Source organism: Garra rufa, chromosome 14, assembly GCF_049309525.1.
Source record: "Garra rufa chromosome 14, GarRuf1.0, whole genome shotgun sequence".
NCBI lineage: Eukaryota > Metazoa > Chordata > Actinopteri > Cypriniformes > Cyprinidae > Garra > Garra rufa.
Window position 1 is genome coordinate 6422492 of NC_133374.1, and position 16495 is coordinate 6438986.

The 16495-nt window shown below is 34.9% G+C and overlaps 1 protein-coding gene across 2 annotated transcripts in view; it reads right to left on the reverse strand.

Annotated features, from left to right (window-relative positions):
• The window catches only part of grik1b (glutamate receptor, ionotropic, kainate 1b), a 48197-nt gene extending 32130 nt beyond the window's left edge, over positions 1-16067 (reverse strand). For both annotated transcript variants that reach the window (XM_073818057.1, XM_073818056.1), the window contains exon 1: positions 15620-16067. In XM_073818057.1, coding sequence (XP_073674158.1) covers positions 15620-15788 — 169 coding nt within the window. In that variant the 5' untranslated portion in view covers positions 15789-16067. The remainder of the gene's footprint in view (positions 1-15619) is intronic.
• Positions 16068-16495: the final 428 nt, after the last annotated feature.

The following is a 16495-nucleotide window of genomic DNA, read 5'->3' on the forward strand; positions in this document are numbered from 1 at the left end:
GTGAAAAGGGCATGCAAATCAAATATGTACTAAAGCTTCAGATGTTTAAATCGTTGCTGTGGAACCGCTCACATTCGTTTCATCGGTCTTGACAGCTTCATTGTTCCTTCATCGTTCTGTCGTATCTTCTGATATGCTGCATAAACTAATTGCATTATATATTTGTTTATTATATTATAATCTTTCTCAGCATATTAAAAAATCTGAGATAGCTGATCATCTTTGTATATCAAACCAAACACTTCTAACAAACCTAGTGAGCTGCCTACCTAGACAACATTTTAAAGGAGACCTATTATGCCCCTTTTTACATTATGTAATATAAGTCTCAGGTGTCCCCAGAATGTATCTGTGAAATTTCAGCTCGAAATACCCCACGGATCATTTATTATATCATTTTGAAAATGCAGACGCTTGAAAATGCTGTTTTTGTGCCTGTTTCTTTAAATGCAAATGAGCTGCTGCTCCCCGTTCCCTTTTATAGAATAGAGCTGCACCTTTGCAGCTCGTACCTCAGATACTCTGCCAAAAAACATGTTTGGTTTTGATTATCATGTCACATGGCATGTGAATACTGAGTCAAGTTCTCTTTCATGTCTTATTGCGCTTAAACGGTCGAATACACACAAGTTTATGTTAGAAACACACATGAGTTAAGAGGCAAAAATAGTCAGTTATGTCTGTGAAGGTAAACAACTGGGAAAGAAATCACATGTTTATATTAGATCTGTGTGGCAGCAGTGTAATATACAATAAATAAATCAATAAAACCACTGCTCTCTTGTTTCCTCTGAGGCTGGGACTCTAAATAGTAGGGATGGGATGATACACCTACCTCCCGATTCGATACTATCACGATACTTGGGTGCCGATACGATATGTATTGCGATTTTTTTAAAGAATTTCGATTCTACAAGTAGTGCCATTCGATATTGCTATTACACTAGTCTGCCAATTCAAGTGTTCAACAAAATGTGTAGAAAAAAAACTTTCTGAAATAAAATAAAGTGCTATATTACTTTGCAAAATGTTTTAGTCATGTTTAGTAATGTTTTCCCGGCAAAACAAAATTTACTTTGTTTACCGCAAAGTATATTTTGGTCATCCCATTAAAAATAACATTCAAATTGGATCATTTTAGAGCTTTAAAGTGCTGGAAATGGTTATGTTAAATGCTGGAAAGGCATTAAAGGTCCTTGAATTTCTCTCTCAATGGTTGTACAAACCCTGAAATGAATAATGTATTATTATTTCTATTTTCTACCACAACACCATGGTTATAGTTAGCATTAATACTTCTGGTTTTCTGACGCAAGTCAGTGCTGTTTATAACAGAAATCTGGGCAGAATTTGAATGATTCTCACTAGATCTTGCATCAACCATTTTTATTTGGTTCCCGAGTAAAGCTGTTTTGAGCTTGGAGAAGTTTGTTTGCTTTGCAGTCCGAGCAGATAAACGGTCTGCGCTGCGCAGCTAAAATGTAGCGCGGTTTAGTTTTCGCTTTCGTTTCGTTTGTTGTTAGATGTTTCTCATATGCAACAGAAATGGCAGCGCTTATGAGTTGAACAACACCAGTGCGACCGCTCACAAAAACTAGTCCCAGCAGCAGAAAAAATGGTCGCAAAATGTCTGGTGCCCTGAGAGAGCAGATGGCTCTGCATGCTTTCAAATCGCTCTCGCAGTACTTTAATGTCATATGCCGATCGTCCGGGCTGTGCTGCTTAAAGTGCAACACGCTTATATATTTCAACCTCTGTTGGAATAAACGCAGTAACTTCTCAGCAGTAATATTATATTAAGATCCCCTTTTCAGGGAGCTAATCTGAGCGGCTCGTTTTTTCACAAGTTTGCAGAGAAAGGCTTACCAAAAAATGTACTGGGTTGTTCTTTTTCACGCTCTCTGGGTTGGTAGATGAACCGGAGACTCGATTATAGCATTATAGATTTTTATGTCACCTTTAAGGCATCATAGGTTTTAAAAAGTAAGCAGCAACATTATGCTGCCTTATAAGACACCATCACATGAGAAATTGGAGACTCAACTACACAATGAATTGCAATGAATTAAGAAATTCCGAGGTAAATTGAGATATTCTAAGATAAACTGAGATATCACTTAATGCCAAATGTGTAAAATACAGAAACCCGTTTCCACCACAGAACAAACAAAAACAAATAAATAAAGGTAACTGCTTTTCTTGAAATTCTGAGTTTCCATCTCACAATTGACTCCTCGCAAAAACCCGCCCTTTTAGGTACTGTTGCTATGTCCAATAAACTCAGACAACACATCATGTTTTCACGCAGTACAAAATACATTGTGGAACTAAGAGGAAACTGACAAAATGCTGACCGACAAGACAGAGCAGGTTACTTCAGGTATGAAACAAGGTCTCAGCTTTGAAATTTTAAGAAATTCAAACAATAATACCATAATGTATCCTGACAGATTACTGTATTGCCTTATTAGATCAATCGACACGTGAACTGATTGTTTTTCTTCTTTACTTAAAGCACGAAGAGGAAACATGAATGAACATCAGCATGTAGTTTATTATAACAACATAAAAATTGCACAATATTTCAAGTTTAAAGGTTGTATCAGCGATTTCTAGCCTGAAACATAAAGTGTAAAATTCAGCTGATCTTTCATCACGATCCGCTCGCTGCCTGCCCTATAAATTGTCTGTGAAAAAAACGCGTCTCTCTGGTCAGCCTAGGGTCCGAGATATGCCAAAAAAACAATAAATAATATAATTTACAGTTGAGGTCAAAATTTTACACCGGCAAAATGTTAATTATTTTACCAAAATAAGAGGGATCATACAAAATGCATGTTTTTTTTATTTAGTAATGACCTGAATAAGATATTTTTACATAATATACGTTTACAAATAGTCCACAAGAGAAAATAATAGCTGAATTTATAAAAATGACCCCATTTAAAAGTTTACATCCCCTTGATTCTTAATACTGTGTTGTTACCTGAATGATCCACAGCTGTGTTGTTTTGTTTAGTGATAGTTGATCATGAGTCCCTTGTTTGTCCTAAAAAGTTAAACTGCTTGCTGTTTTTCAGAAAAATCCTTTAAGTCCCACATTTTTGTGTATTTGAACCCTTTCCAAAAATGACTGTACGATTTTGAGATCCATCTTTTCACACTGAGGACAACTGAGGGACTCATATGGAACTATTACACAAGGTTAAAATGCTCACTGATGCTCCAGAAGGAAAAACCATGCATTGAGAAAACTATTCGAATGTGAAGATCAGGGTAAATTTAACTTATTTTGTCTTTTGGGAAACATGTAACTATCTTCTATAGCCTCTGAAGAGCAGTACTAAATGAAAAAAAATATTATATTTAGACAAAATAAGAAAAATTGTACACATCTCCATTCTGTTCATAAGGCTCTTAATGCATGTTTTTTCCTTCTGGAGCATCAGTGAGCATTTTAACCTTCTGTAAAAGTTGCATATGAGTCTTTTAAATTCCCTTAGTTGTCCTCAGTGTGAAAAGATGGATCTCAAAATCATACAGTCATTGTTGGAAAGGGTTCAAATACACAAAAATGCTAGAAAACCAAAGAATTTGTGTGACCTGATGGATATTTCTGAAGAACATCGGGCAATTTAACTGTTCAGGACAAACAAGGGACTCATGAACAACTGTGGAACAGCTGTGGATCATTCAGGTAACAACACAGTACTAAGAATCAAGAGGATGTAAACTTTTGAATGGGATAATTTTTATAAATTCAACTATTTTCTCCTCTTGTGGACTTCTCTTGTAAACATCTTTTATGTGAAATATCTTATTCAGGTCAGTACTAAATAAATAATAACATTCATTTTGGTAAAATTATTAACATTTTGCAGATTCTGAAAGGGGTGTAAACTTCTGACCTCAACTGTATAGTTGTCATAAATATAATAATATAATGTACAAAGAATAAAAAACTTTTTATGCTTATTAGAGTATTGCATCATTATCCTAACAACATACTATTATCATACTCAGTTGAGGAGTGCTGTCTGCATGACTACTTAGGGTGTACCAAGTCACTCATGATGTTTCATTCAAGTTGCCTTAGAAGTCAGCTGCCTATAGAGCAAGGCAGATCACTAGGTTTTGGAACAGAGCCATAAAGTGCATGGCAGATATTACTCTCAAGTTGAATCTAAGACACTTAAAATATTTGAAATAGGTTGGGAAATACATAACCACCTCTATGAACCCGTAATAGAAGAGAAAATAAAGGATAGTAAATGCACACTCTCCCATTCATTCTTCACCAACCAGATTAAATTAGAATATTAATGCAAAGCAGATTTGCAAAAACAACATTCCTTTTTTCCCATTCCTATAAATGCTATTTCAATTTCCAGCTTAAATAAGAGCTGCTTCTCTCTCAGGCAGCAAGATCTGCTTGTTGCCGGGTTACTGGTTAAGGCACCTGGTTTTCACAGATGTGTGTAAAGTCACTAATGTCATCAGAAACAAATGCACCGTTAAGGTTCACAGGACGGCAGGGTCAATGCCTTCACTCTTTTTGCCTTGCGGAAATAAACAGCATACCGTACACAAATAGTAATCTTTCAGTACCATAGTATACCATTACAAACCCTTTTAAAACCACAAGAACAGCCTAAAATTGACATGCACTTATCTTTTAAAGGTCCACTGAAGTGCCTTGAAACACGCAGCGTTATTCTATGTGGTGACGTACTTTTAATTGAAACAAAAACATATCGCCCAGCCCCGCCCACTTATTTTGAATAGCCAATAACGTTCCATTTATATCTGCTCAGGCCAGAGCCGCTAAGCTCGGTAAAGCCGCATTTGTAGCTTAAGACAGCCATAGACTAATAAATTACCCCACAGATTCAATATGAAACTCTTGCTAAAACAAAATAGTGATCATAATCATGCTGAGGCTGTGTAGTTTAATACATGCTGATCACACATATGATCTGCTCCATGTATTGCGTCTCTGTGTAGGGGGCGGGACACTACGGACTCTAGAGAGCATTTGATTGGACAGACCGTTTGATGAGAAACTGAAGTGCACGGTGATATCATCAAAATCGTTGATTCATATTGGCAAGTTTTGAATGCTCATATCTTGTAAATGCGAATTTTGCCGTTGTTTTGAAGCACACTAGTTTATAGATAATCTTACGGCTAATATATTCATACTAAAAGCCAAAAAACTTTCATTTTGATTTCAGGGGGACTTTAAATTAAAAGGCAAAATCCATCTCAATACTCAATGCTCAAGAAGTAAATCAAGCCATTACAAGCTTATTTACTCTGCAGAAGCTCTACATATTCAAAGTCACCTTGTGCACATGCTAATCCACGTCTGTAAACACACTGCATGCTCCATTTTGAGATTAACTACCTAACACTATCGTGAATAGTAAATCTGCTGGTAAAGTGCCTCAAAGTGACCAGTTTCTACAAGCTTCTACATGCAAAGCTCTCTGTTTGGGTTTACCAGCATGGAGTCGCTGTTGACATGAGCTTCCTGCTGACTCTCCTAAATAATCAAGAAACCCCACCGGTCCAACAAACACTTGTCAATCAACCTGGAATCATCAACAAAATATCATCTGCTAACCTTCATAGACTCAAAAAAAGGCCTAAATGTAAGATTTATGTAATTGCATATAAGATGTCGGCAATACTTTACAATAAAGTGTCATTTGTTAACATTAGTTAATGTATTAACTAACATGAAAGAACACTGAACAATACATTTATTACAATATGCAATATATTACAATACAGTTGTTCATTGTTTGTTCATGTTAGTTCAATACATGTTAGTTCATGTTAAAAAACACAATTTGTGATTTTAATAATGCATTTGTAAATGCTGAAATTAACATTAACTAAGATTAATAAATGCTGTAGGAGTATTGTTCATTCTTAGTTCATGTTAACTAATGTTAACTAATGAACCTTATTGTAAAGTGTTACCATAATGTCCATCTGCATGGACTACACAATTTTAACATAAACTAATATAAACTTATAAACTTAATGTGATGCATATTTGTCAGTCATTTCATGCTGAATCTCAAGACCCTCATCGTTTATTATTTCAGCTATCTTATTTTCAAAATGCGTTTAGTCAAACTGCTTAAATTCAGCAGGAATCTGTTCATTGTGAAAAAACATGGTTAAAATCGAAAAGAAACGGTATTTATTTTAGTAAATAATATATAAACCTGGCTATTGTGTATTTAAAATACATTCAGTTTATTATCGCTATTACAGAAATCTTACCTGTTTCTTACCCAATTAATTTATGAGAAATGCTGAAAATGAATCACAGTACATTTTTAAAAATAATGGTGCTTCACAACGCCATAGAAGAACCTTTTTTGTCTAAATGGTTCCATAAAGAACCTTTAACATCTGAACAACCTTTCTGTTTCACAAAAGTTTTTTTGTGGCAAAAGAAGGTTCTTCAGAATATAAAAGGCAAAAAAGAGATGGCTCTTTAAAGAACCTTTGATTGAATGGTTCTTTGTGGAACCAAAAATGGTTCTTCTATGGCATTGCTATGAAGAACCTTTTAAAGCACCTTTATTTTTGAGAGTGTAGTTTATATTAAAATTGTGCAATCCAAATGGATGTAAATTAAAAATAAACAATTTAAACTAATAATTAATATATAATTAAATTATCATATAAATAAAAAATAAAAATAAACAATATATCATATTTACAAGAGTATTTTGTACAAATATTTTCCTTATAATACTCAAAATAAACAAATTAAGGTAACACCTCACAATAAAGTTTATTAGTTATTATGAACTAAGAATAAACATACTTCTACAGCATTTATTAATCATAATTAATAATGTGCATTTACTAATGCACACAAGCGATGTTTGTTAACATTAGCTAATGCACTGTGAAGTAACATGAACAGATAATAAAAGACTGCATTTTTATTAACTAATTTTAACAAAGATTAATACATAGTGTAAAATATGTATGGTTCATTGTTCATTCATGTTAGTTAATACATTAACTAATGTTAACAAATCACACCACATTGTAAAGTAACCTAAATGAAATGAAATTAAATTAAATTTATATTTAATTGCACTTTTTTAAGTTAACTTTTTTATAATAATCATTTTTATAATTTTCACTTGAATTATTTTTCCAGTAAAACAAGTCTTTCCTTTCTCTCTTTTATTTGTTCTTCTTTGGTAATAATAATAATATTTAAATACCAAATAATATTTGGTATTATATATGCCAAGGAATATTTTTTTGTGAAGCTGAAACACCTTTGTAATCACCTTTGTAAATTAAATTAAAAATTAAATTAAATTAAATTAAATTACATTTTGTTTTATGCAATACTTCCATTAACTCTCCTGTTCATGTGCAGCTCTTGTTTATTTACACATACTAGATAAAGGTCATCTCAAGGATCTTATTTAAATCCTAATCTGACATTTGTGTATAGGGCAAATATCACCTCAAAAGCAGCAGAGCATTATGGGAGCGAATTACAGCTCTGATGAAAACGTAAGGCTGAGCAGCCAAGCAAGAAACATTGAACATGCCAGATTCCTCCAACATCCTCACCTTCATGTGACTTCCAGCGGAGATGTAGCAGCACAAATGAGGATTGCTTTTCATTAGAGAAGCGTTCCACTATTGTGACCTGCTTCGGTAGAAACCCATGTTCGGATTACAACGGTTTCTGCCGGGTTTTGCTGTTCTTGAGTTCAGAGAGAAGATGCGTCTGAATCTGAATAGAGTTTTTATCATTCAAAACACTGAGCTTCGTGCAGAGAGATATTATTTCAACATCTGACATGTTGACCTATTATATAATCATCCAATCACAGACCAACATGCAAATTAGAACTTGAGAACAAACTGAGCTCAATTTCAGAGTAAGAAACACTTAATGAACCTTAAACACCCAAATCATCATCAAGTTCACAAACGGTTTGCACCTCATTGGCAGACATGTCTCCAGCTCTGACATCATCGCAGGGGCTTTTGGGTAATGAGATGCTAATCAAATGAAGGCATCAATCAAAAGCGTGACTTTGACAAATTGCACAATTCGCCGTGAAGCGGAATAAATCGCAATTAATTGATTTCAGGCTCTGGGTTCGCAATGTTTGCACGTCACACGGAAGACCTTGGTTTGTCTTTGAGAATGTTGACTCGAAACAAAGCTGAATTTCACTGACTGACTGAAACTCCAGTAAAGGCAACAAAAATAAATAACAAATATACCTGCAAGCAGCAATTACCAGGGTTCGAGCATTTAAGGCCTTTTTTGGATTCTATGCTGTTAGGGTGTAAACATGTAACATGAAATAAATGACATATGATATGAAGATCAAGTGTTTGAATGAATATATGAGCATTTTTTTAGCAATTTGAGGCAATTTAAAACAGAAATTGTGTGGTTTTGAAGCCTTTTTAACTGTTATAGTGCCACCTATCGTCCAATTTCCATGAAAATGTGCATGCTTGTTAAGAGTCATCTGACACATGTTTTCACCAATTTTCGTAAATATATTGCGGGTATATATTGCCACACCCCTTTCTAAATGACCCTGTTATAGCCAACCAAAGGACAATTTTTTTTTTATTATTATTGACCTAGAGAGTCCAGAGAACTGTGCTGTAGTGGTTTGATCAAGATTGAGTGAAAAACCTAGGACTAGTTCACAAAAGTAGGTTTTTAACATAATTGCAAATGACCGATTTGATTAACAGCAATGGTTCTTGAGGAAAAATTGTTCAGAATGAGGAGATCTATCATATGATATGAAGATATAGTGTATATGTGAATATATGGATGTTTTACTACAATTTTAGTACTTTTAAATTATAAATATCATGTTTTTGACACTGTTTTAATAGTTATAGCTCCACCTATGGTCCGATCTCAATTAAACTTTGCATGCTTATTAAGAGTCATCTGCCACATGTTTTTACCAATTTTCGTAAAGTTTTGAGTTTTTGTTTAGGTTTTATAAGCTTTTGGGTATATGTGGCTACGCCCCTTTTCTAAATGACCTTGTTATAGCCAACCAAAGAACAAAATTCAACATTTTTTGATAATTATTGATCTAGAGAGTCTGGAGAACTGTGCTGCAGTGGTTTGATCGAGATTGGGCGAAAAACCTAGGAATAGTTTGCAAAAGTAGGTTTTTAACATAATTGCGAATATTTAATGAACAATTTGATTGACAGCAATGGTTCTTGAGGAAAAATTGGTCAGAATGAGGGGATCTATCAAATGATTGTGTGGATGTGTGAAACACCACGTGATTATAGAGCAATAAAACCCTTTAGCGCCAACTAGTGGCTGATTTCTTTCAAAATTCTTACAGACCTTTAGGGCGCAAGTTTCGTTCTGATCGGCCTCTGTTAACCCTGTCTAATCGGTGTTCGAAATTCATTAGCTGATGTTTTTTGAGATACGCCAATGTCCTCATAGACACTTGTGCCACTTTGGTCCAAGACACTGCATACCAATTTTCAAGTCAATCGGACCAACGGTTGCATATTTATATTCGTATATATGTTTTTCCCATCTTACAGTGCCACCAAGTGGCAGAGCTGCATTTTTTTTAACCAAAGATTAAGCTTATACACATATGTACCGAGTTTGGTGAAGATATCTCATTCTATTCCAGAGTTAGGTATAGCTAAATGTAACAAATGGCTAATATTAGCATAGCACGTTTTGGGGTACATTTCGTGCTTGAACCCCTAATAACGAATAATGCAAATACTTCTTTGAATAAGGAACAGTCCTGATTGCAATATCAGTCCTTTCAAACCCATTAGCGCCACCTAGAGTTTAAAATCTCATATATACTGTTTTTTTTAATGTTTTTGGAAGAAGTCTTCTCTGTTCACCAAGGCTGCATTTATTTGATTAAAAATACAGTAAAAACAGTAATATTGTGAAATATTATTAGACTTTAAAATAACTGCTTTCTATGTGAATATTTTTTAAAACGTAATTTATTCTGGTGATCAAAGCTGAATTTTCAGCATCATTAATCCAGTCTTGTGTCACATGATCCTTCAGAAATCAATCTAACATGCAGTTTAAGTTTGAACTTATAACTAGGGGTGGGCGATACGGCAAAGATTTCACATCACGATTTTATCACGGTTCATGATTTTATCACGATTCTTTGTCATGTTGCTTTTACTATTTTGCAAGTTGTCTGAGCAGTACAGCCAAACTATTTTTTTCCTATTTTAAAACCAAAGCCTTACAAGGTAACAAAATATAAAAGAAAAAGAATGGCATGTTTAGGCCAAAGTAGGCGAAGATAAAAATCTTTGTCATTATTTTATCTTTGTTATTAAAAAATAAGAACAAAAATAGGCTACATGTTACAAATACACATAATATACAAATAAAACAAACAGTGCTTTAATTTTCAGGTACAGTAGGTGTATTTAGCAGTAGCTTTCAATAAATTGAATTAACACATTTAAAATCCATATATACACTATATACATAAATTATACATTGACTTTTATTAAAGCAACTGTATTAACATTTCTTCAGTGAAAAGCAGTGAGTGATTTTTCTTTGTGTTTTGTTTTATTAGCATACCATCACTTAAAAATGACAATTCTGTCATCTACTTACTCTTGAGATTTTTTTTAAACACAAAACATGTTTAACATAAAACTTATTTTGAAGAATGTGGTTAACCAAAGAGTTGCTGGTCCCCATAGTTTTTTATTATTTTTTCCCACTATCAAAGTCAGTGGAGACCAGCTACTGTTATCCACATTCTTCAAAATATCTTCTTTTGTGTTCAGCACAATAAAAAAAATTACAGAGGTTTGGGAAAATAGACAATACAAGAGTACATTTTTGGGTGAACTGTCCCTTTAATGACAATTGGCAGCATGTTTAGTACTGTCGCTTTAAGAGCTGCATCCGTTTGTTCTCTTTTTACTTTCACTTTAGACATACGTATAAACCAACTGTGTTTATATGCAATCCTTGTGTGTTTTTGACAGTATTAGCAAATCAGATTAGAAAAAAAGCTTAGTCTGGTAATCAGGCGCTGTTTGACAGGCTTTTAGCGCACACAAATAACATTATTTAGGCTTTAAAGCACATGGAAAAATATAAGTTTGTGACTGCAAATAAGTGCAGTGTACCGTGAGTGATATTTTTTCGAAAGCAGACTGTGGAGACATTTTAATCGTCCACGATCAAAAATCGCCATATCGCACACCCCTACTTATAACACTTGAATCAAATGGCCTGGACGCAAAAACCCCTCCTGATTGTTCTCGAATCTGTCATATAATCGTGAGACTGTGCCAGTTGAAAGTGATCAGAAGTTGTTGCTGTGAGAGTTGTGGACGTGAGTGTTGTGTCAGAGAGATGGAGCTCACTGCGATGTGAGCGAACCACTAAAGGATCTGTGGACAAAGATGCAGTTGTTTCCTCCATTCATTCAACATCCCACAATCCCACATCACTGGAACACAGCCAGTGTGTGTGTGAGAGAAAGAGACTGAGATGTCTCTGTCTCTGTTCTGGGTACTTGATCGCTCCAGAACTGGCCAATAAAATGCTTTGCTTTTATGTTTATACTCTTGTTCTCATTAAAAATACACAGAGACATTAAAGGAGTACAAAAATGTACAGATAATGTACTCACCCCGTTGTCATGCCTTTCTTTCTTCAGTCGTAAAGAAATTATGTTTTTTGAGGAATTATTTCCATAGCGGACTTCAATGTTGCCCGCGAGTTTGAACGTCCAAAATGCAGTTTCAATGCAGCTTCAAAGGGCTCTAAACGATCCCAGTCTTATCTGGGTGAACGAACGGTCATTTTCTTGAAAAAAAAAAAAAGTACTTTTTTAATATTAAATGCTCATCTTGTCTATCTTTGCCATGTGCATGCATACTCTGTGTAATCCGGGTCAAGAGAGTTAGGGTATGTTGAAAAACTCCCAACTCATTTTCTTCTCTTTCTTCAAAATCATCCCAAATCGCTGTTTTACCTTTTTTTTTTTTTTTTTTGTAAAGGGCATTTGACCTTCTTTACATGTTCACTTTGTAAACACTGGGTTGGTACTTCTGCAATGATGTAGGACCATTTTAAAGTTGGAGGATGCAGTTTTTCGACATACCCTAACTTTATTGACCAGGATTACACAGAATACGCATTCACATGGCAGAGCTAGATAAGATGAGCATTTGAGGTTAAAAAGTATATACACATTTAAACAAAATAAAAAAAATGGCCGATGGTTTTGCTAGATAAGACCCTTCTTCCTCGGCTGGGATCGTTTAGAGCCCTTTGAAGCTGCATTTAAAACTGCATTCTGGACGTTCAAACTCGGGGCACCATAGAAGTCCACTATATGGAGATAATTCCTAAATATTTTCCTCAAAAAACAATTTCTTTATGACTGAAGAAAGAAAGACATGAACACCTTGGATGACAAGGGGGTAAGTACATTATCTGTAAAGTTTTGTTCTGGAAGTGAACTACTCCTTTAACAGTCTACTGCATTTTAAATTATTGTTTTGAATGAAATAACAGCATCTAGTTCATCATATCATGAACATCACGGGGATGCTTTACATAAAGTACTTTACAGGTGAATCTCGAAAAATATTCTGTCAAGAGCACGTCAAGTGCATATTTCACACTGGATATATATGTGTGTGTGTGTGTGTGTGTGTGTGTGTGTGTGTGTGTGTGTGTGTGTGTGTGTGTGTGTGTGTGTGTGTGTGTGTGTGTGTATATGTGTGCGTGTGTGTGTGTGTGTGTGTGTGTGTGTGTGTGTGTGTGTGTGTGTGTTTGTGTATATATCTATATCTATATATATATATATATCTATATATATAGTCAAAAGTTTACATCCCCGTTTCAGAATCAGCTGAACTTTATTTATTTTTGCTAAATAAGAGGGATCATGCAAAATGCATGTTATTGTTTATTTAGTACTGACTTGAATAAGATGTTTTACATAAAAGATGTTTACATATAGTGCACAAGAGAAAATAATAGCTGAATTTTTTTTTTAATTACCCAGTTCAAAAGTTTACATACGCTTGACTCTTAACACTGTGTTGTTACCTGAATGATCTACAGCTGTGTTTTTTGTTTAGTGATAGTTGTTCATGAGTCCCTTGTTTGTCCTGAACAGTTAAACTGCCTGCTGTTCTTCAGAAAAATCTTTCCCACAAATTCTTGGGTTTTCCAGCATTTTTGTGTATTTGAACCCTTTCCAACAATGACTGTATGATGTTGAGATCCATCTTTTCACACTGAGGACAACTGAGGGACTCATATGCAACTATTACAGATGGTTCAAACCATGCTCCACCGATGCTCCAAAAGGAAAAAACTATGCATTAAGAGCTATGCACTTTCATTTAGTACTGCCACTCAGAGGATACAGAAGATATTTACATGTTTTCTAGAAGACAAAATAAGTAAAATTTACTCTGATCTTCAAATTCAAGTTTTCACCCCCCAGCTCTCAATTACTGCATTACAAAAAGGGAATCTAATGAGAATTTAATTTTGAGTGTTATGATCTTGAGGTAAAATGAGACCTGGACATATTTCATGAGATTTTTTTCTAGTTTCTAAAACTATTCTGTTTAAATCAGTCATAATATCCACCTTTTCACACCATTAGACCTAGACAGCATCTCATAATCAAAGTTAATACTTTATCAAACTCTTAAGCCTCATGCATCCTCAGTGTTTTGAAGGGTTTTTCTGGATGCTGTGCGTCAGTCCTCACTCTGAGGGTCTCTGAGCAGAAAGCAGATTAGCCCAGCTCGTTTAACATGCTTAACGGGGACGATTTTCCAGTAACACCCAGCTACTGGGTTTCTAACCCAGCAAAAGCTGAGAGGACTAATTGAAACATCAGCCATATGGAGCAGATTAAAGGTTTGCAGAGAAACAAAGATTAGATTCGACCTCAAACCAGGAGAAATTATACAGGCGGATTAAACACACAAAGAACATTACGAAAAGACCCAAAGAAAGCTATTTACCACCTCTGATACCAATCATTATAACTGTTATTTAACTGGTTAAATAACATGACTTCATGCCTACGCTGAGAACAATATCACACAATCTTTACATTAGTTATGCATCACCAAACTAATGACATTCATAACTGAAGTGCATTAATTCAAAAAACACAGGGTGAAAAACACAACAACAAATCATAAGAAACTGTTATAAGTTTAACCTCTGCACCTAAGCATCTCTGTCCATCCCATTTTTCTCATATTATACCCAAAAATTCTTCATACAAGTGGACTACCAGTAAAATGTGGGACCAAAAATTACCATGTTTTGCTTAAGTGTTTTTCTTAGTTGGCCTTTTTACACCACAGACTGAACAAAATCAATCGCTTGGTAATTGCTCTACAAAGTATTGATAGCTGTGTAAAATATTGTCATACAAACAGTTGATTGTAATCTACCATTCTTTCAAAGTTATCTGATATTACCAAGATGAATTTGTTTTGACAGTTAAACTCTGAGTTATTTTCTAAACTATATAGCGAATTGCGAACTGTGAACTAATAGCAAACTGTGATAATGTGAGAAATGTTGACGGTGTCTGAATAAATTTTGGCTTGAATGCACATAGATTTGGTGGCCAAGTCCAAATCATGGGCCAATGTGATCATAAGACTCAACTTATTTTAATTTAGTTGCATGCGATTCCAAGAATAAATCTAGTTTTACTATCCAGCAAAAGTTGCACTTACCAGTGTCAATTACATGCAACCACATGCATGTCTTATTTTCTAATAAGACAAACCATATGCAATCCAAAAGTTAACAAAAAGGAACCAAAATTACTTCATGCTTTAGAGTCTTGTCAAGAAAAATAAACTCCTCTGAATGTCATTGAATTTGATAAGAAAACATCAAAACGCATCTGCATGAAATGCACCATGTGGCTCAACTTTCAATCAGCTGGTGTTTTGATGATTTTAAGTGGATTTGTCAAGTCATTTTTTTCTCAGGTGTTGTTATAGCCATTGTTTTATATATATATATTTAAAAATATACTGAAAAACAATTGGTGTTGGATTTGCTTTTCTAATTTTCACTCATAAAGTGCTAGTACATTTAACTAATATTTACCAAGAAACTACAATAATCAATTTAATTTAATCACATTTTTAAGTTAAGTTTTTTTACTCTTTTTGTAAAATATGCTGCATGCAAAGTGTGCTTGAGCTATTTCTTTACAATAAATGCAACTTTGTTGAAATTTTTAACTAATAAAAATGACTTTTAGACATTTGTACGTGATTTAAGTGTCCAAAAACTTACATATGTGCATCAAATTGACACTTTTTCTCGCAAGGTAGTGAGTATTTCATGCATGCAACACAGAAATAAAACCTAACCAAGTTGATTTATCTAATGCAATGACATTCAGACTCATTTTAAGGGTTTAAATACGTTTGAAGCCTCTGAATAAAGCAAAACTACACCTGGAAATGTTCATTCAAATTTAAAGCGCACAGCTGTTATTAATAAAGGTTTTCATAAGTTCCTACTCACCGATTCTCAAGACCTGCTGCACGCTGAGACTGACCTCTGCCATCAGACACAGCAGGATGAAGCTCACACCTGTCCCCTTCAGCATGGTGCACCTGCAGGAGGAACATTCAACATCCATATCCTTCTTCTTTTTGTATCCATACAGGAATAATTTCCATCCGAGCAGCATCTTTCCACTCACTCGAACTGGTGGGAGTCACCCATCCTCACATCCTCAGGTGCTAACTGGGCATCACTTTCCAGAATAAGTCACCGTGAATGAGCATCCCTCCCGCGGTGCGTTCAGGACATAGCGGTGCCGACAATCAGGGACCGAGAGCGCGGAGAACGACTCCCATCGACTCCCGGGCTCAATTGAGGGCACAGGCGACTCTCTGATCCGCAAACATGGATTCGTTGTGAAGATTAACTTCAAATCTGGCAGCAGTCGACCTCGACAACGTCTTTGCTCTTTGGTACACCGAGGAAATGATTAAATCTTGTGCCGGAGCTCTGATGGAAACGCACATCTGCCAGCGGATTAAATACCCGTTTATCCGTCACTCGCTGTCTGTGATTTCACCAAACTGGAAGACACCTTACTCAACAGCAGTTTGACCTACTTTTAATAAAATAATTCTTATTATTTCCTAAAAAGTTAACGAAAACGTACAGGTCAGCACTGAAGTGCGTTTGTGTGTGAACTAATGGTGGCGATTTGATTCATTCCCAAGACTTGAATCATATAAACGACTAAAATGATTCAACTAGACTCTGCAACGCCTGGTTTCAGAAGAGCATACTACTCTTTCTATTTCTACTAAACTTAAAAAAGAAAATCAGAAAATTAATAGTTGTACTTTTGGTAGCGCGCTATTCTGAATAGAGCGTTAGCAC